General features: G+C 41.0%; 1 protein-coding gene across 4 annotated transcripts in view; it reads right to left on the bottom strand.

Moving 5' to 3' along the window:
• Window positions 1–24,793, bottom strand: part of LOC125090423 (S-adenosyl-L-methionine-dependent tRNA 4-demethylwyosine synthase TYW1-like) — a 204,761-nt gene that overhangs the window by 95,568 nt on the left and 84,400 nt on the right. For all 4 annotated transcript variants that reach the window (XM_047713084.1, XM_047713085.1, XM_047713087.1 and 1 more), the window contains 2 exons: window positions 12,174–12,283; window positions 676–853 (listed from right to left, as the gene is read on the bottom strand). In XM_047713084.1, coding sequence (XP_047569040.1) covers window positions 676–853; window positions 12,174–12,283 — 288 coding nt within the window. The remainder of the gene's footprint in view (window positions 1–675; window positions 854–12,173; window positions 12,284–24,793) is intronic.

Raw genomic sequence — 24,793 nt, 5'->3', positions numbered from 1 at the left:
TCCACACGGGGCTCTCAGAGCCATGCAGTCTGCCAAGCTGATCTCTACATCTCCATGATGTCTTTTTTAGGGTTCCTCATTCTCACTGTCTTACTTTCATCTTCATGACTCTTACCTAAACAAACACTCTCCTGTCTGGTTGCCTGAGTTCTGGCTCTCCCGTTTTATACCATGCTAGCAAACTGCTCTGCAGGAAGCAAGATCTTTCCAAAGAACAGCGCTTGAAGTCCTCTCCAATCTACCCCCTACCTTTTCAACTTGGCTTCCAGCTGCCAGCCTCTTGCGCACACTCTGTGGTCCAGATGAACTATATTTACATAATGGTATCACAAACACCCTAACTTCCTACCTCTCTCAGGAGGTTCTTATTAAAAACTACAGCTTCCTACCTTTAAGATTCCAATTAAACAGTGGCTTCTCTGAGAAGTTTCACCCTTCTGGAAAAAACACTGCATTCTCTTTTGAATTCCCCCGGCAATTAATTTGTGCCTCTATTCTTTTTACTAATGTTATCTTCCTTAATAGAGTGAATTTTTAAGAGTAGGTCCATCTCTCACCCCTAAAAAACCAATATGTATATGTAATTAGTAATCAATAAGCCCTTTATGAATACATTAAGGCCTTTCTGCCAAACACAGATCCTAGCAGAGTATCTTAATAAGCTGGATGGCTCACCTGATTTCCACAGGGAATTGTGCATTTGTGACCAGGAAACTAGAGATTTTACACTCGTGGAGTAGTGTCAAAAACCTGTTGATTTCCGGGTACATGATGGGTTCTCCCACTAGGGACAATGCACAGTGCTTTACCATCATTCCTTCTTCAAAACGTTCTTCTTTGACACCCGGTACTCCTGGAGAACACAGTGAAAAAGAACAAGCTCTAGAAAACACGGGGAAAGAATAACACTTTCACTTTTCTTAATGAAAGATTTTTAATTTTTCTTTTCTTTTTTTTTAAGATTTTATTTATTTATTTGACAGAGAGAGAGATCACAAGTAGGCAAAGCGGCAGGCGGAGAGAGAGGGGGAAGCAGACTCCCTGCTGAGCAGAGAGCTCAATGTGGGGCTCAATCCCAGGACCCTGAGATCATGACCTGAGCCAAAAGCAGAGGCTTCACCCACTGAGCCACGCATGCACCCCAAAGATTTTTAATATTTTTTTAATTTTTTTTTTTTTAGATTTTATTTATTTATTTGACAGAGATCACAAGCAGGCAGAGGCAGGCAGAGAGAGGGAAGGGGAAGCAGGCTCCCTGCCGAGCAGAGAGCCTGATGCAGGGCTCGATCCCAGGACCCTGAGATCACGACCTGAGCCAAAGGCAAAGGCTTTAACCTTCTGAGCCACCCAGGCGCCCCAAAGATTTTTAATTTTTCTTAATGGTTCTTTGGTTACAGAAGGCAAATTCATTTTTTAAACCATCCAAATAGTACAAAACAAGGGCAAGGGGAAAGGGCTAGAATTAGTAAATCAGAAAGATCAGGAATATCCTCTTCAGTTCAACCCTAACTGAACTATAGGAATACAAGCAGGCAAAGCGAACTCTGTTAGCTAACGATCTGGAATGCGGAACACATCACTTTCCGTAATTTGCTTAGCTCTGTATTCTTTCATGTTGGTTTAAGAAAATGAGCTCAGATGTTTACCAATAGTTAAGTGGATAAACAAAATTTAGTGTAAACGTGCAATGAAATATTATTCAGCCTTGCAAAAGAAATGTGATGCTGACAGGTGACAACACAGATGAGTCTGTGCTAAGTGAAAAGAGTCAACACATAGGGACGAACTTATGATTCCACTAATCTGAGGTCCCTAGAATAGGCTAATTCAGACAGACAGAAAGTGGAAGGTTACCAGAGGCTGGGAAGAAGGAGAAACGAGTGGTTATTTTTTCTTGGGTACAGAACTTCTGTTTTGGATGATGACAAAGTTCTGAAAATTGACAGTGGTCACAGCTGCACAATATCAAGAAAATACCTAATGACACTGAACCGTACACTTTACAATGACCGCACTGGTAAATATTGTGTTTTATATATTTTACGACAATAAAAATAGGAGGGGAGGAAGCTGAACTCAGTATAAGGAAAAGCATCTTCTAGACCCATCATTTCTCCCTTTACTCCACAAGTATTCTGAATTGTGAAACTAAATGGAGTTGGTCCAAAAGTATACAGGAGAGAAAATGAAGAATCCTGAACTTCCCTTTGGCTGCACGCCGGAATCACCAGGAGTGTCAAAAACTAGGTCCACTGCCAAAGACTGTATTTAATCGGGGTGGGTGTAAACCAGGATTACGGGAGTTTTTAAAATTCTTCAAGTGATACTAATGTGCAGTCAAGGTCTAAAACCACGGCATAAACCAGAAGGCCCCACATCTGCTTGCACACTGGACTCACCTGGGAATCGTAACACTTCCAAACTCCAGACCCCAGCACAGACCAATTAAATCCCAATCCTGGGGGAGAAGCGTGGGCTACAGCGGCTTTGGAAGCTCCCCAGGTGACTCCACAATGCAATCAAGCTTGGGGACCGCTGGCACACACCACAGGTCCTCAGCCCTCACCAGACACTGGAACTACCTACCCAAAGCACTTTTAAAAATCCCAATGAGCAGAAAGTAGAAAGACAGATTTAACCAGAACTGCAAAACTGATGACCTGAAACGCAGGAACTAGATAACTGAGCACTGGCTAAGCCCTCAGCATGGGAAATCCTGTGTAGCAGGTCTCAATTCTGGCTGTACCACTCAGCTGGTTTGTGTTCCTTGGTCCAGCCATTCAACCTCTCTATGCCCATTCCCTGATCTGCAGTTGGGAATTTTACACACACAGACACCCCTCTTTTAAAAAATATATGTATGTTTATTTAGAGAAAGGGAGAGTACACAAGCAAGGGGAGGGCAAAGGAAGAGGGAGAGAGAGAATCTCAAGCAGACCCCATACTGAATGGAGAGCCCGTCAGAGGGCTCGATCTCATGACACTGAGATCATGACCTCAGCTAAATCAAGAGCTGGACGCCAACCAACTCAACCACCCGGGCACCCCCATACCCAACTTCTATAAGAAGTCAATGAAATAAATCCCGAGGGCAGCACCAGGCCCAGCACATAAGCATTCCAAAAATGGCAGCTACATTTAATTTAACAAAATTATTAAAATATTTTTATTTTAATAATTACTTGGTGAATGAAACAAATTCAATCCTTTATTTCAAATAAAATGGTAATTCCGCTCAACTCAACATACATTTATTGATCACCTACTATGGGTCAACTAGTGTTCTAGGTAACTTTTCTACAGTCAATTATTTTATAAGTAATTTCTCTATTTAGAGAAAAAACCTCTGTCTTTATGAAGTTTATATTCTTATGAGAGAAAGAAAGTAAACATCAAACATAATAAATCTGTAAATTCTATACCACTGTAGTCCAGTAATAAATATGTTCTGAGATGCTGTAAATGTTCTCTGTACAATCTAACACAGCAGCCGCCAGCCACACGTGCCTCTTATTTTTTTTAAGATTTTATTTATTTATTTGACAGGGAGAGAGATCACAAGTAGGCAGAGAGACAGGCAAAGGGGGAGGGGGAGCAGGCTCCCCGCTGAGCAGAGAGCCTGATGCGGGGCTCGATCCGAGGACCCTGAGACCATGACCTGAGCCAAAGGCAGAGGCTTTAACCCACTGAGCCACCCAGGCGGCCCCTCAGGTGACTCTTGAGCACTTAAAATGTGGTCAGTGTGACTGATGATGAACCAGATTTTTTATGTTATTTAATTTTCGCTAATTAAAATACAAAGGGTTGGGGCGCCTGGGTGGCTCAGTGGGTTAAAGCCTCTGCCTTCGGCTCAGGTCATGATCTCGGGGTCCTGGGATCGAGCCCCGCATAGGACTCTCTGCTCCGCAGTGAGCCTGCTTCCTCCTCTCTCTGCCTGCCTCTCTGCCTACTTGTGATCTCTGTCTGTCAAATGAATAAATAAAATCTTTAAAAAATAATAATAATAAAATAAAATACAAAGGGCCATATGTGGCTACTGGCTACCATACAGGATATGCTCATCTTTAGTATGTTAGAAAGAGAGAAGCGTGTGGAACAGGAAAGGTGGAGCAGGGTGAAGAAGGTCAAGGACCCAAAGAAGAGGCAGCTGCCTTGAAGACAGGGCAGTCTGGAGAAGCTCCCCGGGAAGCTGAGATCTGACCTGAAGAGATGAGGCTCAGGCCAAGAGAGTAAGGAAGGACAGAGCACTGTAGGCAGTGGACGGCAAAGCAAAGGCCCTGGGGTGGGAGCACGCTGGTCCAAGCAACCTGAGAAACACAGGGAGCACTGCAGGGTTTGGAGGAAGGTGCCATGACCTAAATTTCCCTCCACGTGTTTGGATCGGACTGGCAGCGAAGCTGAGGACAAAGGGGCAAAGAGGCTCCTCTGGTAAAAGGCTATTGCATTACCTCAGCAAGAAATGATGGCAGCTTCTACTGCGATGGTGACAGCCGAGGCCGCAGGAAGAGATCGACCAATGGGCTATAGTCGGTAGGACTTTCTAATGGACTGCAGGAAGGATATGAGAGAAGAGGTAATTAATGATTTCTACAAGCTTTTGGCCAGAGCAACAGAGCTGCCACCACCTGAGACAAAGTCTTTAAGTAACGGGTTTCACAAGTCAGGAACAACCTCTGTTCGATCGTAGAAGGGTGAAGTTTGATGTGTCTGTTCTCTATGTGTGAAAGAGCGTCCAGCGTCCAAGTCTGGAGTCTGGAAGGATGGACTGGATGGAAATAAACATTCCGGCAAACAGATGGTACTTCTATTCTGGGTCTGAGCTAGGGCAGTGAGCGCAGACAGAGAAGTGAACCGGGAGCTAGAAGACGCACGTGTCTAGGGAAAGGAAGAGGGGTCCTCAGAGGACACGACCGAGGAGCAGCTGGGGAAGGAGGAAAGCGTAAAAGCAAAGGATCAGCTGTCACTGTCTCTGAGAGCCTGAACGAAAAAATCAACCCACCCATTCAGACATCGACAAAAACAAAAACCAAGACCAAAAAAGTCCCCTAAGTAAATCTCCTAAAAGAGTAATGATTCTGGGATTTAAAAATTATCTTAATTTTCTCAAAAAGTAAAGTGTTGAGAAGAATATGTAAACCCGTGGGTCTCTCCTTCACAACAGCACGCTTCCACCTCATGGTCACTGCCAGAGGCTATTATAGTGATCTTTCCCAAAACAAGGCCCTCTGGGACTCAGTCACCTGGTTCCTTCACTGTCCTCAAGGAAGTAGGTCAGAAAACAAGACATCCTCTAGATTTCTAATAGAAAAAAGCCCCGGAGCAGGAAGGGAGGCCACGGAACAGCAAACACTTCATTTCAGTAACGAAGCTAAAGAAATATTTTTCACATGGGGAGTGTCTGTCCATCTCTCTCACATATACTCACTCTCTCTCTCTCTCTCCATTCTCATGTTTCCCTAAGCCTTTCTTCACAACTAAACTCTGCCTTCTTATTCTGATTTTTTTTTCCCTTAAGCAAGTTTCTGACATTTCCCTTATCCTGAACAGCTTCCTGATCCTGGACAAACACTATGTCCTCAGATTAACTAGGAAGCCTACTTTATATCCCTCCAAGGTGCCAAAGCAGACACTTAAGATGCCAGAAGTGTCATCCTTCTGTCACAGCAAGAAAACCAAGTAACACAAAATTAACACGATACATTGCTCAGCAAAGGGTATTCGTGCCTAATTCTAAAGCGTGCGGCAATTAGACATAAAATATTCTCTTTCTTTGCATAAACAATTCAGTCCCAGGCCAAAGATCTTCCTAGAACCCTCCTGGGTAAACTCCACCTAAGTCTTTGATGGAGTCACTTCCACCGTGAGGTTCTCATAAATCACCTTCAGGAACAATTAGCAGGTGGTGCTCTCTCGCTCACCACCCCCGTGTCTCTTCTGGACACGCACTTCAGCATACCCTGTTTGTGAAAACCGTCTGTCGGAGACCCTTATTCATTCATTCTGCATCACTTCATGTCTAAGTTAAACTACAGATAAGAGAAAACATGTCTACACCTTCAGCGCTGCGGATGTGCCTGACAAGGACTTGACTGCTGGACCGGTGGGAACCTGACCCAAGGAAACCTCCCGAGCTCCACTCCGGAACGCTTTCTCCCTGCTGTGGGAGCGTTTAGGGGGACAGGCAGCGTTCCGAACAGATGCTGAGCGGCACTGAAACTCTGACCCACTTGTAATCAATATAAAGTTAATTCTGCATGTGTCTGAAGGGAAAGCTAATAAAGGTCATGAGAGAAAGCTATTTTAATGATTCAATTAAATAACTGAAGAGACAATAATTGCCCTCAGAATTGAGAACAAGCACAAAAGGGAAACATTTAAAAAAAAAATCAGAGTATCTTCAAAATCTGTTCAAGGCCGGCCCCTTCGCTAAAGCTTGAACCTCCGAGGGAATAAGCAGCATCACCCACGGCAAGTGTCCTCTCCACAAAAACAAAACCATGAAACACCCTAACCAGACCCGTGGAGAAAGAAAGTAGAAAAGCACACTGAAAACCAAAGGAATCCAAGCCAGAACAAGGGAAATTATGAATGAGTTAAAGCGGAACCTCTAAAGAGACGCTGAGCTTAGGATATCCAGAACGTCACCAACTAAGAAGGAAAGAATTGGCTGTGATTCTCTGAAAACTGCCTATATGTCCCTAGAACATCTCTGTTTAAACCTAAACTCTGTATTCCCACAGATAAAATACCATTAAGATGGAGACTGAGTTACCATTCAAACCCCAACACCAAATTCATCAGCAGTAACCCTAAGCTATAGGACTCATGAACCTATTTCAGTGGTAACGAGGCAAACTGAATTTTCTTCTCCTATAGGAAAGTACAACCCAAATTCTCACCAAGGCAACCAGCAATACTCCATTCCTCATTTTGTTTTGCTCTTCTCAAGCCGCCGAAGGCCCAAGGTAAGAGCACTGGTGCTCTAATGGGGAAACTAATGTGGTGTGGGAGAAAGGGGAACTTTCCTGCAGGGCCTCGGTGGGGAACTCTACCCTGAGTTAAGCCACGTCTCCACACCCATCTCTACTGAAGAGTTCAGCGGCTCAGCATTCGGAAAGGACAGGACCTGTTTTTCTTATACCCTATCCCCTAGGGAAGAAGAAAAGACAGAACACAGAGATTTCACTTAATGTAGGAGGCATTCAGGTTCATAAAAAAAGAGAAAACTTTAGACTAGAACCATTGATAAAGACTGAGCGAAGTTACAAAATCTCAGTGCCTGATGACTGTCTACCATAAAATAAACAACCATGCATCTGAATGGTTTAGATTCTGCCAAAAAGAGAGAAAACATAACCAATATTCTGAAATACTAAAATTTCATAATTTTGCCCACTGTGGTTTGTTGTTGTTTTTTTGTTTTTTGTTTTTGACAGATCACAAGTAGGCAGAGAGGCAGGCAGAGAGAGAGAGAGAGGAGGAAGCAGGCTCCCTGCCGAACAGAGAGCCCGATGCGGGGCTCGATCCCAGGACCCTGAGATCATGACCTGAGCCGAAGGCAGAGGCTTTAACCCACTGAGCCACCCAAGCGCCCCCATTGTGGTATTTTTTTTTTTTTTTTTTTTTAATGAGTGAGAGAGAGCATGAGAGAGGAGAAGGTCAGAGGGAGAAGCAGACTCTCCAAGGAGCTGGGAGCCCGATGCGGGACTCGATCCTGGAAGTCCGGGATCATGACCTGAGCTGAAGGCAGTTGCTCAACCAACTCAGCCACCCAGGCGCCCCCCATTGTGGTATTTTTTAAACGAAAACAATTCGCGTGCTTGTTGAGGGCTGCAGACTACCACCAGTTTTGTAGACCTCTGAATTTTTACAAATTATGTATTTCATCCTTCAATAATTAGAGGTTTTTCTCTTTTAATACTATAGTATCACACCCAGGTTTACTATAATTATTATAGCAATAAGACAGATTTTCAAAAAAGTAATGTTTTGTTTAAGCTTGGAATGAAATTTTAAAAGGCATTAACAAGGGCACCTGGGTGGCTCAGTGGGTTAAGCCGCTGCCTTCGGCTCAGGTCATGATCTCAGGGTCCTGGGATCGAGTCCCACATTGGGCTCTCTGCTCGGCAGGGACCCTGCTTCCTCCCTCCCTCTCTCTCTGCCTGCCTCTCTGCCTACTTGTGATTTCTCTCTGTCAAATAAATAAATAAAATCTTAAAAAAAAAAAAAGCATTAACAAAGAGTTACCATGATCCAAACACTGAAGACCAAGAGAGCTCTCACCCTTCATGAAAACATAAACTACAATGAATGAGAGCTCCTTTATGCCCACATGCCTTCCAACAGAAACCCATTTTCTACAACGCCTACTACTTTAAAGAAGAACTGCTCTGGCACTTTGACGAGTGTTGGTGTACAAAGGTCAACCAGTTCCAACTTGAAAACCCTTGTGGAAAATTTATTGTTGATTAAATGAATAGTTGTGCTGACGTGGTTAACACTATGTCAAGTAATTAAGACGTGAAAAAAGAATCCTTTGGGGAAATTACTAGGGCAAAGTAAATACTCTAGAATGAAGTTGACAGGGGCACCTGGGTGGCTCAGTGGGTTAAAGCCTCTGCCTTTGGCTCAGGTCATGATCTCAGGGTCCTGGGATCAAACCCCGAGTCGGGCTCTCTGCTCAGCAGGGAGCCTGCTTCCTCCTCTCTCCCTGCCTGCCTCTCTACCTACTTGTGATCTCTGTCAAATAAATAAATAAAATCTTAAAAAAAAAAAAGAATGAAGTTGACAGTCATTGTTGAATGGGGGCGGGGAGTCGTTCCCTCTCCTTAGGCATTTTAACCCCAATTCAGGATTCACTTGTCCACAGACAGGCTCTATTCTCTCTCTCTCTCCAATCCTTTATCTATCTTCCCCCTATAAGACAACATATATTTTTTAAAGCTCTTCTGTTTCTTATCACATGGGAACCTAACGACAAACCGTGTGAGATGCCTACAGACTAAAGTAAGTACGAGGTTGCCAATCAGATCCACCTTCTGCACAGGACCAGCCCTTCAAAAGAACAAGGGCTCCCTGAGTTCACCTAACACACGCTACTGACATGAGTAAAGTCAGCCCTATGATTTATTCATCACTGATTTCCATTTAAAGTGAATTTGCAAAAATGCTCCTGTCAGAAAAATAACTACCAAAACTCAAATTGTCATCCTGCATCAAGGACATCTCCGAATGCAAGAGTGAACGCCTCTTCCTCAGCCTGCTTCGTCCTCACACAAACTGCTGGGACACAAATCACACAGGGAGATCGCCAGCTGCCAGCGAATCGCGCATTGTGAGACATCTCGTCCCATCACTAAACGGTACAATGGGTTCCTTAAGCACTAAAGCAACACAAACTTACTAGAATATGAAGATAAATTACTGGCATTTGCCTGGTTCTGATTTAAGATCTGTGATAATTAATTTTATGTGTCAATTTGGCTGAACCACAATGCCCAGATATTTGGTCCAATATTCTGGATATTTCTGAGAAGGTGTCTTTTGGATGATTAACATATAAATCAGTGAACATTGAATGAAAGCAGATTGCCCTCTGTAAGGCAGGTGATTCTCATCCTATCGGCTGAAGGCTTTAATAAAACAGAGGCGACCTTGACCCAGCAAGGAAGGATTCTGCCAGCAGACATGACTCTGGAGCTGAACACTTCCCTAAGTCTCCAGCAACTGGTCTACTCCAAACCCACATCATCACGTGAGCCTGTCCCCCAAATCATCTCTCTCTCCATCTCCACACACACACACGCACATGCACGCACCCCATTCTGCTGTTTCTCCGGGGAACTCTGACCAACACATTATCCAAAAGAAAACAAGACTTTGCCTTTAAGTTTTTTAAGAAGGCACATGATTTGTTGAAGATCAATAATCAGTATTAACCAAATCAACGACGAGTGCTGCTAGTCAGATACCGGAATGTGGAAACTTGGTTCTTCACCAGTTTCATGTAATTTTCCTAAACGCTGATATGAGGCACTGCTTTATCCACAAAAGAGAAAAGTAATTTGTTTAAAAAAAAAAAAGTGCTTGAGACTAAAAGTCAAGATTCACATTTAAATGTTTATCAGCATCTTTGCAGATGTACAAAAGTAAGTCTGCACTTACACAGACACACACAAACTTGCACAGGTCCACATTCCTTAGAAAACTTGTGAAGAATAAAATAAAGGTGTAATTATTGACTGATTATCCTTAATAAATCATTACTGATTAATCTGCATTTGCATTACCTTTCTCAATTTCTCGTAGGAAATAACGGAGCTATAATAAGCTCTATATTTGGTCTTCAGCCCTGGTTCCTGGCACAATGCTCCTAAAACCCTTGGGATCTCCTGAGTGAAAGCGGTGTCTTTGGTCATTCAGAAGGAGCCCCTGTGGAGCACACCAGAGCTAATGAGGTGACTCAGGGCCCCTAAATGGCCTCAGGACAGGGCTGGTCCCCAGAGAGACAAGCGATTAGAGGGCTGGAATCTTCAATCACAGACACCGAGCTCCTGGAAGGGGAGAAGGGCTCCATATTAGGCTCCATTAAAAACTCGTGAGCAGTAAGAGTTGAGCTTCCAGGCTGGTGGGTGCCTCCATGTGCCAGGAGGGTGACGCACTCCAGGTCCCCTGGGACAGAAGCTCCTGCGCTTGCAGACTTTCCCCTACGTTACCTCTTCCTCTGGCCGTCCCTCTGAATCCTCCGTAAAACCCTCTATAAGAAATTGGTGAGTCCACTAAGTGTAAATAAATGTTTCTCTGCATTCCATGAGCCGCTCCAGTAAATTAATCATATCTGAACAGGAGGTAGCAGGAATCTGCCGTTTACAGCCAGTCACTCAGAAGTGCAGGGAACAACCCGGACTGGAGATCGGGGTCTGACGTGGGGCAGTCTTACAGGCCTGAACCCTCACCCCGTGCGGCCTGGTGCTACCTCCAGAGTGTTACGACTGAATCAAATTTATAGGCCACCCAGCCAGTGTCTACTGAGACCTGAAGACACAGGCTGAGGGGTCTATAAATTTAAACACACACACACACACACACACACACACACAACTTATCAGAAGTGCTTTAATCTCAAGAAGGAGTGAACTGACAAATTTCTTCACATAAAAGAATCATCTGATCTTCAAAATGATAATTACTGGGGTTTATAAGGACTCCCACATATGAAGTTAGCACCACAAAAGTGTCTCTATCAACACAACCTTGGTTAAGATTCGCGTTTTACTGTTGCATAGCGAAAGAAAAGGAACACAGAGGAGAGAAGGACTTCCAGGTGGTAGGTGGAGACAGACACACGGATTTCTCAGGGAACCTAACAAATTTCAGTTCAGCATAGGCAGCTATCACTCTAGAAAGCCAACGCTTTGTAAGTCCACCGTATCTATATGCAGCCATGGGCCTCAAAGCAAGGTCTCCAGTTCCACAACATCAACACCACCTGCAAAGATTCAGAAATGCACACCCTTGGGCCCCACCTCCAGACCTACTGAACCAATCTCTGGAAAAGGAAGCCAGGAATCTATTTTAACAAGCTTTCCAGATAATTCTGATGCTCACTAAAGCCTGAGAACTAGTAACCTCCAGTGAAGTATATACCTTTTAATATAAAACAGAACTGAATCAGGAAATTCTAGAAATTCTGAGTGGCAAAATTTTCACAATACTATGGATCACATGATATTAATAGAATCCTTCTTTTTTACAAATCATTTAATCAAAAATGCTTTCCCAATACTACATTACTGATAATATTTAAGATTTTTCCGATGATCTAAACTTTCCTGTCCATTCATTAAATGCTGCTTTGTGCTTACCAAGATAGAACAATATCAAGAATTTTTAGGAAGGATGAGGATACGCTCCCAGGCAAAACTTACAGGCTAAGTGTGCAATATTCTAAATTGTTAAGCTCTGAATGAAATTTTTTTAGTTCTTCCATCATATGGGACATAAAAGTTGTCAGTAAAAACCAAAAAAGCCAAAATGCATGTAATATTTCTACAAAGTTTTCACTTCCCTATATGAAAATTTGCCAGTGGGAACAAAATCCTGTCAAAGAGGCAACTCCTCAGCCAATTTCAGTCACATTAATTAGCATTCCTTTGTAGAGGGCAGATAAATACCTTTAAACTGCTTAATCATGCTCTGATGGTTTTCAATGGCTTCTTTTAGGATCATTTCAGGCTGGTCCATCTTCCACCGCCACTCGGTGCCCACTGGATTGGTGTGGTGCCTGAGAAGAGGAGGCAAGAGTTCTAAAGGACTCTGGAGTGACATCTCAGCGCGTCATCTACTATGTGGTAGCAGTAAAACCATAAAGTCACAGCAATGAAACCATAAAGTCATAACATCAGGGTTGGTTTCCCCCTAAGAGTTTAGCTGTTTAGAGCAGTGTTTTCTGGCTTAGCTCATGAGCTCTGGCAGAGAAGGTTAGTTGGAGAAGTGCCTGGTTGAGACTGAGGTTTAACAGGACAGTCAGAAATGCGCGACCTTTCCTCTCAGTCACCCACCACCAGGCTAACAAGCATCCATTAAATGCTAACAATATTCCTGGAAGAGGTCCAAAACCACAGTAATTGACCCTCTGAGAGGCAGCCCAGCTGAACACCTAAAGCTTAGGATGGATGAGGCATGAGGAGAAAACTGTCACAGCAGCCCCCAGGCCACATGTCCGGCATCGCCTAATGGGATGTTAAAGCCAGTGGTAGAACGAGGTTAGCACAGAAACAGCAAGTCTCAACTGGAGCCCAGCTCCAGACTCGATGAACCTCAACTCCGAAGAGAAAGGCCAAGCAGAAGGGAAAGGTGAACTGATTTCCAAACACAGAAACGCCGTGCACCTCAGTCTCTAATGTAATAGATAAGAAGTCTGACTTTAAACAACAAAAAATAGGAGGCACAGAAAAACAACACATTTCCAACAAAGCAGTCGGCAGAACCAAACTCCTGACACGAGTGCTTGAAGTATGTGACGGGAAATTTTACAACAATCATTACTATGTTAAAAGCCCTAACAGAAAAGGTGGATAACATGGAAGATGAGATGCGTAAATTCAGCAGAGATGGAAATTGTAACAGAGAAAATGTTAAATATGGAAAAACGGGCTTCTGACAGGTTCAGCAGTGACGTAACAGTAACAGTTGTAACAGCTGAGGACAAAGAGTAAAAAAAAAACAAACAAACTTGGAGACTGGTGCAAATCAGCCAACAAAAACACAAAGTTTTCTTTCTTAACAAAGTTTTCTTTCTTTCTTTCTTTCCCTTAAGGGAAAAAAGTGACATAGCGTCCAAGAGCTGGGGGACAACAAGAATAGGCCCAAGATACACATACTTGGAATCCCAGAAGGAAAGCAGAGATAAAGAAGCAGAAGAAATAGTCGAAAAATAATCGCTAAGTTTTTCACAGATAATGAAAAACCACCACAGATCCAAGAAGCTCACAGAACCATCAGGACATTTTAAAAATAAAAAACAACCTAAAAATACCATATCCAAATGATGAAAACAAAAGATATTGAGAAAATCGTTGTGTTAGAGGGAAAAAAGACACATTACATGAGAACGGAGATTAAAAATTACATGTGACAACTCATCAGAAAACAGCTGAAACGGCAACAACACATCTGAGAAGTGTGCCTAACGGAAACAAAACTCATCAACCAGAATTCTACACCCAGTGAGAGTATCTTTCAGAAATGGAAAATTTTGCACACAAAATCCAAGAGACTTCCTTCTCAGCAACCTACATTACAAGAGATGTTAAAGGGAATTGCTCAGACTAAAGAAACATACAGTAGACAGAAACCTGAATCTGTATGAAGAAATAATGAGCACTGGGAAAGGGGGAGGAAAAGGAAAAAATATTTACCTTTTTTACCCTTAATTGCCCTAAAAATAACTGACAGTGTAAGTAAAAAAGGGTAATGATGTACTGTGTGTTCATAACTTACGTAAAAGTTATGCCAACAAAAACCAAAGATGGTCAAGGGGAATAATAAACACTGTTGTAAAATCCTGACACTACACATGCCGTGGTGTGTCATCTGAAGGTAGACTCTGGTTGACTGAAGATGTGCACTGTAAACCCCCGGAGAATCTCTAAAATACTTTAAAGGTTTATAAAGAGTAAGTCAAGACTGGGCATAAAATAAAACCATTTAAAATAATTAACAAGAGAGCAGGCAGGACAATGAGAAACAACACAGAGACTAGAAAACAACAAATGTAAAATTTCATCGAACATACTGACAATCAGTTTCAACACCAGTTAAAGGATATTATCAGGTTAAAACATAAGACCTGAAGAAAAAATAATGGGGGTGCCTGGGTGCCTGGGTGCTCTGTCAGTTAAGCGTCTGACTCTTGGTTTTGGCTCAGGTCATGATCTCAGCGTTGTGAGATCAAGCCCCACGTCAGGCTCCGTGCTCAGCCTGGAGTTGGCTTGGGGATTGTCTCTCTTGCTCCTTCCCCCACTCCCTTTCTCTTTCTCTCTCTCTAATAAATAAATAAATCTGAAAACACACACCTGACCCCCTCTACTTCTTTAAAGCAGAGTTTCTGGTCCTCTCAGGGCTACTTTCCATAACCCAGAAAGGATATTATCATCTCCGTCAAACAGATGAGGAGAAATGGCTTCCGAGATGTTATCCACAATCACACAAGATGGAAGGGATGGAACGGAATGTAAATCCAGCATTCTCACATCTCGGCGTGGATATGGGCGAGAATTGCATACACCACGGTCATTTCCTGAATCTATATATAGCAGTTTGCTGGAGTAGATGAAAAGAAAGCCTAAAGTTCTATGCACTTCTGGATTTTTCACACACCCTTAGACCCGACTATATGGGACCAGCATCACTCAAATACAAAACCACATTAAGATGTTATAAAGAAAACTGCAGACCTACACCTTCCATGAACAGAGACAGAAACCTAAAAAAGTAATACAAATAAAGACGCTAGGCAAACTGAATGCAGGAACACGTGAAAAGGAAAATGTGTCACAACCAGGTAATTTATCCCAGCAATAGCAAGGTTGGCTCAGCAGGCAAAAATCAGTCACTCTACAGAAGCATCTAATAAAACTCAACATCCATTCGTGACAAAAACTTACAGCAAATTAAAAATAAAAGGGAATTTCTTTAATTTTATGAAGGGGATAAAAAAAAAACCCTCATAGCTAATGTCAGAACTTAATGGTGACAGAATGAATGTTTTCCTCTTAATATCTGAAACATTGTAAGAACGTCCTTTCTACTACTCCTAGACAACATATAAATCCTAGTCAGTGAAATGCAGCCAGAAAAGGGAATAAAACTTTCTCTTCACAAATCACATGTTTGTCTACATAAAAATTCAAAAGAATCTACAAAAAACAGACTGGAACTAACGAGAACTAGTAAGGGAGCCTACCAAATGCCTAAGATATGTGATCAACACACAAAAATCAACTCTCTTTATTACACATAAGAATGTGTGGTATTGGCCAAAGAGAGACTCACAGATCAACAAGACAAACGAAACCACAAACGCACCCAACATATGTTATCAACTGAGTTTTGACAAAGGCGCAAAGGCCATTCAAAGGAGAAAGAATAATCCGTTTGGTAAATGGTACTAGAACAACCGATATCCAAAAGCTAGAACGAAAACAAAACAAAAACAAACCACTTCTGTGCCTACCTTGAACGTCCTCAGGAATAAGACAAACTGACAGCGTGCACGCCCCGGTAGGTCTGATGTACTGAGAACACTACTGCTTCACACAAAATACCCATAATCTCATTCTAATTATGAAACGATATCAAATAGATAATGAAATGATATATTGAAAATATATCAAATATATAATGAAAATATATCAAATACAAATTGAGGAACCTTCTCCAAAATACCTGACCAGTATTTTTCCAAAAGTGTCAAAACCATGAAAATAAGGAGAACTAAGGGACTGTCACAGGCTGGAGAAGACAGACACAGAGCAACGAGAAGCAACGTAGGGTACTAGAGTGGATCCTCGAACGGTTTAGAAAGAACAGTAATGGCAAATCTGGCAAAATCTCAACATCTCCAGTTTCATTAATAGTATTTTATCTGTTGCAATTGAGAAGAAATGTTAATTTCTTGGTTGTCATAACTGTCCCACCATCAGGGAAGATATTAGCATTACAGGAAGGCGAATGAAGGGTATACCAGAACTCTCCACACAACCTGTCGCATAAGGAAAGGTTTTCTTCCCTTGTAACACTAACCCTCGTTGAAAACACAGGAAAGAAGTACTCAACTCGTACTCAATACTGATTCACAACTTGATATAACTTGTGTCCAAAATAGGAAATAAAAATGCAAAACATTTGTACAGTGGAGTACTAATTACACAGCCAGCTACAACAACAAAAAAAGACACCTATCTTGACAAGCACTGAGTAATGTATAAAATTGCTGAATCACTTGGGGCACCTGGTGACTGTCGGTTAAGCCTCTGACTCTTGATTTCGGCTCAGGTCATGATCTCGGGGTTGTGAGAACAAGTCCCACTACAGGCTCCATGCTGGGTATCGTGGCCTGCTTAAATTCTCTCTCTCCTTCTCCCTCTGCCCCCTCCCCCCATGATCACACTCTAAAAAAAAATTGTTGAATCATTATACTGTACACATGAAACTCATACAATACTATACGTTCATCATACTTCAATTTTAAAAAAGAAAAAAATTATATTTAAAAAAATTAAACCCAACTTGACTATGGTCTTTTGCTGTTTGTTGATGCGTCGTTAATTGTTTTTCGATGCTGGGTTCTGGGTTTGTTGTTTGTTTCTTTGTTTGTTTGTTTTGTTTTAGGAGGGAGGGGAGAGTGCCTGGAGTGGGGCCCCCGCAGTGCAGGCAGAGGGAGAGACAGAATCCTAAGGAGGCTCCCCCTCAGCACGGAGCCCCACACAGGGCTCGATCTCACCACCCTGACATCATGATCTGAGCTGAAAGCAGGAGTCAGACAGTTAACCAACTGAGGCACTCCGGTGCCCCGGACTCCGTATTTTAATGTGCTGTTCAGGATTCTACACCAGTACTAATGAGTGAAACTGCACTGCGATTTTTGTTTTCCATGCTGTTCTCTGGGCTGGTATCAAGGTTATAGTAGTTTCTTAAAATTATTTTACAAGTGTTCCTTCTTCCTTTTGCTTTCTGGAGAACTCCTTTTCCTTGAATATTTGCTAGAACTTACTTATAAAACCATCTACGTCTGGTTTCCTTCTGATAATGGTTTGTAACTACTGATTCCATTACTATAGTGATTACAGAAGTACTCAAAATGACATTCTTCTTGAATTACTTTTGAAAAATCTAAATTTACAAGGAATTTAGAAGATGGGAACAGGCTAATGATTTCCAGGGATTAGGAGCTGGGAGGACAAAAGAGTAGGTGTAGCTATCAAGAGGTAACAAAAAGGAAAAGGTCTGTATTTTGATTGTGGTTTTAGATATGCAATTCTAAACAGATGATACAATTGTATAGAACTACACACATACACCCATCACACAAATGAGTGCATTTAAACTGGTAAAATCTGATTAAACTCCATAGATGTATTAAAATAAATAAATTTACAAGGAATTTTATTTTTCCAAATTTTCAAATATTAATTAGTTAATAAATTAATGAATATTAATTAAAAGATTAAATCCTTGAGATATCTATAATTACAAATATCATCTTTCATTAGTTAATATTATTTATTCCCTCTCTCCTTTTTTGATCTTACGCATATAATTTTAGATAAAACTTCTACCAATTTCAATTATATCTGATTGATAATATTGCCACACACAATACCACCTAATCACCAGTTCTTTAAGATTTTGTTCTTCAGATCTGTTTATTTGCTGTTTATCTTCTACCAGAGCAAAAAGAGGACATCAAAAAATTAAGGGGAACAGTTTAAGTTCATCTGCCTTAAAACAAACAACAAAGCATATCCAGATCAAAAAAATAAAAAAAACAACAGAGTGAAAAGGTAACCTGTGAAAGGTGCAGATACTTACAAACTAGATAAGGGGTTAATATCTAAAATATACATAGGATCCCATTAACTCAACAGCAAATAATATTAATAATAACTCAATTTTAAAATGGCCAAAGGACTTGACATTTCTCCAAAGAAGACCTACAAATGACCAACAGGTATATCAAAAGATGCTCAGTATCATGAATCACCAGGGAAATACAAAGCAAAATCACAGTAAGATATCATCTCATACCCACTGCTATGGCCATTATCAGAAAAAATAATAAAAATAAAATAAAATAATACACGTTGGCAAGCATATGGAGAAATTAGAATCCTTATGCATTATTAGAAAGGAAAAATGGTGTTACCATTATGGAAAGCTGTCTGTAAGTTTCTAAAAATAATTAAAAAGAGAAAACCACATGATACAGCAATCCCACTTCTGTGTCTTTCTACAAAAGATTTAAAAACAGAATCTCAAGGGGCACCTGGGTGCCTCAGTGGGTTAAGCCTCTGCCTTCAGCTCAGGTCATGGTCTCAGGGTCCTGGGATCGAGTCCCGCATCGGGCTCTCTGCTCAGCAGGGAGCCTGCTTCCCCCTCTCTCTCTCTGTCTGCCTCTCTGCCTACTTGTGATCTCTGTCTGTCAAATAAATAAATAAATAAATAAAAATATTAAAAAAAAAAAAACAAAAACAGAATCTCAAAAAGAGACGTCCACTCCCACGTTTATTGCAGGAGATGTGTGAATAAAGAAAATGCGGTACGTACATGCAATGGAATACTATTCTGCCTTAAAAAGGAAGGAAATCCTGCCCTACGTATGTGACATATGGATTAACCTGGGGACATCATGCTAAAACGAAATAAGCTAGCCACAGGAGGACAAACACCGCATGATACCACCTAGACGGAGTCTACAGAAGAGTCAAACACACAGAGGCAGACAGCAAGATGGTGGCTGCAGGGGCTACAGGAGGTACAAACGGAAAATTGCTATTTAACAAATACAAAGTTTCAGTTACATTAGACTCAAGTTCTAGAGAGCTGCTAGACCATATTACGACGAACCATACCGTATTGTACACTTAAAATTCTGTGACGAGAGCAGATCTCATGTTAGGTGTTCTTACCACAGCAATAATAATGATAAAATACTACTTTGGAGCAAAATTATATGACAATCCTATTACATACAAAGAAGGAGGAAATTTTTGTGGAAGACACAGACCTTAGTAATTACTTTAAAGACAAAGGCCCTTTAAACATATTTCTTTCTTGCTTTCCAAACAGTGATTTAATTTGGCAGATTAAGAGCTGGTTCTGAATCCACATGCACTTTGATATGAATAAATCTCTCAAAGTGGGAGCAAAAAAAGACACAGAATACTGTAAAGCATCCTGCCACTTGTGTGTGCATGTAAACAAAGACACGTACACACCCACAAATCCATTCGCAGGTGTGTGGCATATCTCTGAAAACTTAAGTGACGAGAAGAGAAGAATGAAAAGAGGACAATTTTCACGGTATTATACATTTTGCATTTTCGCTACATACAAGGATGACCTTTCAAACTACATTTAAAATATATTTTTAAAACTTATGTTTACTACTCAAGCAAAACTTTTTTAACTTTCTATGATGAGTGGAAATGTCACTTTCCTTTTTTTTAATTAATTAATTTGTCAGCGAGAGAGAGAGAGAGAGACAGAGAGAGAGAACACAAGCAGGGGCAGCAGCAGGCAGAGGCAGAGGGAAGAGCAGGCTTCCCGCTGAGCAAGTAGCCTGATACGGGACTCGATCGCAGGACCCTGGAATCATGACCTGAGCTGAAGGCAGATGTTTAACCAACTGAGCCAACCAGGTATCCCTCAAGCAAATTTTTTTTAACAGCCTTATTGAAATATAATTTATATACCACAAAATTTCATTTAAAGTGTACAATCCAATAGCTTTCAGTATATTCACAGAGCTGTATATCCATCACTACGAGTCAATGTTAGAGTATTTCTGTCATTCCCCAAAAGAAATCCTGCTCCTCTCAGCTGTCACTTTTCAATCCACACATCCACCCAGGCCCCAAGCAACCACTGACCTACTTCTGTCTCTACAGCTTTCTCTAGTCTAGGTATTTTAAAGAAATACGACCATACTATTTATGTTTTTTGTGATGGGCTTCTTTGACTTAGTGGCCTGTTTTCAAGGTTCATCATGTCATACTATGCATTGGTATTTCATTCCTTTTTATTTCCAAATAGTATTCCACTGGATGGATATTCTGTTCACTCATTCATCAGTTGATGTGTATTTCACTTATTTCCAACTTGGGACTACTATTATTGTTTTGAAGATTTTATTTATTTGACACAGAGAGAGAGATCACAAGTAGGCAGAGTCAGGCAGAGGGGGAAGGGGAAGCAGGCCCCCTGCTGAGCAGAGAGTTGGATGCGGGGCTCGATCCCAGGACCCCGAGATCATGACCTGAGCTGAAGGCAGAGGCTCTAACCCACTGAGCCACCCAGGCACCTCCCAACTTGGGACTATTATTACCTTCTCATGTGTTTATTGGACATCTGTATATCTTCTCTGGAAAACCCTGTTCAGATCCTTTGCTCAGTTTTGTAATCAGGTTATTTGTTCAAGACACATAAAACTCTGAATTTGAAATTTCAAAGTACAAAATTTTCACTTACATCAATAGAAAACAGAAGACAAACTGGTAAATCTGGGCTATCTATACACATAGCACTCAACAACTCCAGAAAATTAATAGAGCAATAATATTTTATCTATCTATAACCATCTGCTACCCATATTATCCAAATAAAGCTACAGAAATTCATTAGGGAAAACCACATCTGCACATCATACGGCAGTTTGAAGAGCTTTCACGTGCATCCTCTCCCCCAAGCAATTAAGCCTCAGAGCAACCTTGAAAGGAAGGTGTTATTGTTTTATTTTACACTTAGGAAACTGAGGATCAGAGGCTATTTTTAAGAACCTGTAAAACGAAATAAAGATAAATAAAACATTCACATAAGCATCTAAGTCTATTTCTCTAGGCCTTTTCTAACATGTGTATTAAATTATTTGTAACTGAGACAGATGGTGAATTCTAATCTTAAAGTTAGTGTATTAGTACTTCTTTGTCAGAAGCTAGGGTTAGTGAAATCTCTCCCCTTACTTTTCTCTAAAATCTCATTAATGACTTCATTAAGTATATCATTTGCTTTTTTAAAAACTGGGTAGGGCTACCTGGGTGGTCAGTCAGTTAAATGTCTGAGTCTTGGTTTTGGCTTGGGTCACAACAGAATCTGCTTGAGATTTTTCTCTCCCTCTCCCTTTTGCCCCTCCTGCTCATTCCCTCTCTCTCTCTCTCTCTCAAATAAATAAATAAATTTTCAAAAAATTAAAATTAAAATTAACACCTGGGTAAACTTAGTGCCTCAGAAACTGAAGGACTGCACTACTGGCTGTAAACAGTAACACAGGAAGAGGTACCACCCACTAAATCCCATTATTTCTTTTGAATCTTGGCCTTCAAAAAAAACAAACAAAAGCAAACACACACACAATTACTCATGCCAAGAATCTTAGGGAGGGTTTAGAAGAGACTGTAAAATGTGATGCAGCGAGGACTGGGACACAAAGCCCCTGATTCCTTCTCCTACAAGCTAAGTACTACGTGATCCCATATGTCAGTCCGCTTGCTCCCACGGCTTTTCTTTGGCAAATGTTCATCTTACAATATTTTAAGTTTCATAAGCACAGACTCTACGACTAAAAAGGAGATGTGCTGCATCATTTTATTCCAACGACATCACATCGCCGCAGTCCTTCTGACTGGAAAAGTCCCTCTGGCCCACTGCACACAAGACTTTTCAGTGGCCACACAACTGACACTTTGGACTGGGTAATTCTTCGTTGTACAGGTTTTCCTGTGCATTCTAAGATGTTTAAGAGCACTGCTGACCTCTGCCTACTTGATGCCAGAAATACCGCCCTCAGCTTTAACAATCAAAAATGCTTCCAGGGGCGCCTGGGTGGCTCAGTGGATTAAAGCCTCTGCCTTCGGCTCAGGTCATGATCCCAGGGTCCTGGGATCGAGCCCCACATCGGGCTCTCTGCTCAGTGGGGAGCCTGCTTCCTCCTCTCTCTCTGCCTGCCTCTCTGCCTCCTTGTGATTTCTGTCTGTCAAATAAATAAATAAATCTTTAAAAAAAAATAAAATGCTTCCAGACATTGTCAAATGGCCAAGGTTTCCCCACAGAGTGAAAAATAGCAATTTTGCTCCGGTTGAAAACCACTGATTTAACAGGATGTCCAAAGAGATATTTTTCAGGTCTGCTTGTTTGTTTTTTTCCTATAGCCCTGGATAACTAGAAAAGAAAATACATGCATTCCCTTTAATAGGAGATGAAGAAGATTTAATATGAGATGATGGTATTATGGCTATATTCTTTCTTAAAAGGTCTTTTTTTTTTATATTATCTATCAACTTAAGTATATACAGACAGAAGAATATCACGGCTGCAATCTACATCAAAATAGTGAGAACCGGGGTAGACAAATGGAACACAACTGGCTTTGTTCATTATACTATTCATCCATCTATATTCAAAAAAACTCTGTAGCCACAGTGTTAAAAAAAGGAACTCCACACAGATCTCAGTAGATAAATAAACAACCTGCTACTGACTACACTAAAGCCTTACAGGTCAAGAAAACAACAGTTAGCTGAACGCCTGGAAAGAAATGCTCGGAGAAAGAGCGCCGGTGAGTCAAAGCACTGAAAAGCATCCCATACACCGGGGAATAAAGAAAGCCTACTGCACACCCAGACAGAATCCATGCTAAGAAAAGCCCTGAGAAGACACTAAACTTTCACCCACAACTGATTTCAAGCTCAGCACAAATAGGAAGTGAAGACAAAGGCAGAGCTGGCAACAGCCTGGCCAAGTTTTGAAGGAATGCCCCCAACACACAGTCAGTCTGCAAAGACTGGGAAAGGGCTTTTATTCCTTTTTTTCTTTCACTCCAGGTGCTCAAGGAGATCTCCATCAACACATTCCCTGGACACTAAAACACAGGCTTCACAGGTAATACCCAAGACAGTACAGAGTCTGTATGAAAATGGTCTTGAAAACTCATTGAGCAAACAACTAAAACCCAGAGTGAGCAACAAAAACAAACCTGAACAATGGGAAGAACCTGATTTCCAGAGTTAACACATCATAATCTCCAAGATGTGCAGTGCTCAAGAAAACGTCACAGAGCATATGAAGAAGCAAGAAAAGTATGGCCTATTCACGGGAGAAAATAATAAAAACTGTCCCTGAAGAAGCACAAACATCACACTTAAATTGCTAGAAAAAGACTAAGTCGACTGTCTTAAACATGGTCAAAGAGCTGAAGGAAACCAAGTAAAATGTCTGAACAAACACAGAATGTCAATTAAGAGATAAAAACAATTTAAAAAAAAAAAGAAACCAAATTTCAGAACTAAAAAGTAAAATAACTGAAATGAAAAATTCACCAGAGGGTTGCAACAGCAGACTGAGCAGGCTTTGAGAAGAATCAGTAAGCTTGAAGATGTGTCCATCACCCAGTCTGAGGAGCAGGAAAAGGAAAAGTGCATGTGGCTTTACGGACCTGTGCGACACCATCCAAGAATATCAACATATGTTTAATGGAAGTCCCAAGAGGAAACAGAGAAAGGGGCACAAAGAATACACGAAGAAATAATGGTTAAAAACTTTAAAAACTTCCCAAATTAGATAAAAGACATTAATTCACACATCCAACAAGCTCAATGAGCTCAAGCAGAATAAATTCAAAGAGATCCAAACCAAGACACATCATAACCAAACTGCTAAAAGACAAAGCCTTCAAGAATCCTGAAGGAAGCAAGAGAAGAATTCATCCCATACCAGGGATGCTAAGATTAACAGCCCATTTCTCAGCAGAAACCATGTAGGTCAATAAGTAGTGAGATAACATATTTAAAATGCTAAAAGGAAAAACAATGTCAACCAAGAATTCCGTATCTAGCAAAACTATTCATCAAAGCTGAAGGAAATACAAGGCATGTCCAGAAGCAGCAAAGCTGAGGGAGTCCACCACTAACAGACCTGCACTACGAGAAATGCTAAAAGCAGCCCTGTTAAGCAGAAAGGAAGGGACACTACATAGACTTGCACCACACAAAAAAATATAGAACATAAAGCTTGTTACAAATACAAAAAAGTCTGTATAACTGAACTTTCTGGACTTTAGCACCTCTTTTTTCCTATACAATTTAAAAAATAAATGTATAAAACAATAATCATAAATCTCTGTTAATAAGCCTATAATGCATAAAGCTGTAACCTGTGACAACACAAAGGAGAAGGAATGAAGCTTTGTATGAGCAAAGTTTTTGAACAGTGTTGAACCAAAGGTGGTATTTGTTCAAAATAAAGTCAATCCCTATTATTTGCTTATGCCATATTTGCAAAAATTACCTACTTCCTAAAATTTATCTGTAACTCCAAAATCAATACTTGAGGTCAATATTTATGGTCATTCATGGTCATTCACAGAGCAGCAAAAAAATCTGAGTCTAGTACATACACCCCAAATGAGGTCAAACAACACAATGTTCTCTTCGCCTTCTTGTTTAAGCTTTTATACTGCAAACGATATTCTTTTGGCAGTCAACTTCATGTCCCACTTTTTGCATTCTGTGCTTTTTCT

This window comes from Lutra lutra, chromosome 18 (assembly GCF_902655055.1).
Source record: "Lutra lutra chromosome 18, mLutLut1.2, whole genome shotgun sequence".
In the NCBI taxonomy this organism is placed as follows: domain Eukaryota; kingdom Metazoa; phylum Chordata; class Mammalia; order Carnivora; family Mustelidae; genus Lutra; species Lutra lutra.
This window is presented reverse-complemented; position numbering and strand designations above follow the sequence as displayed.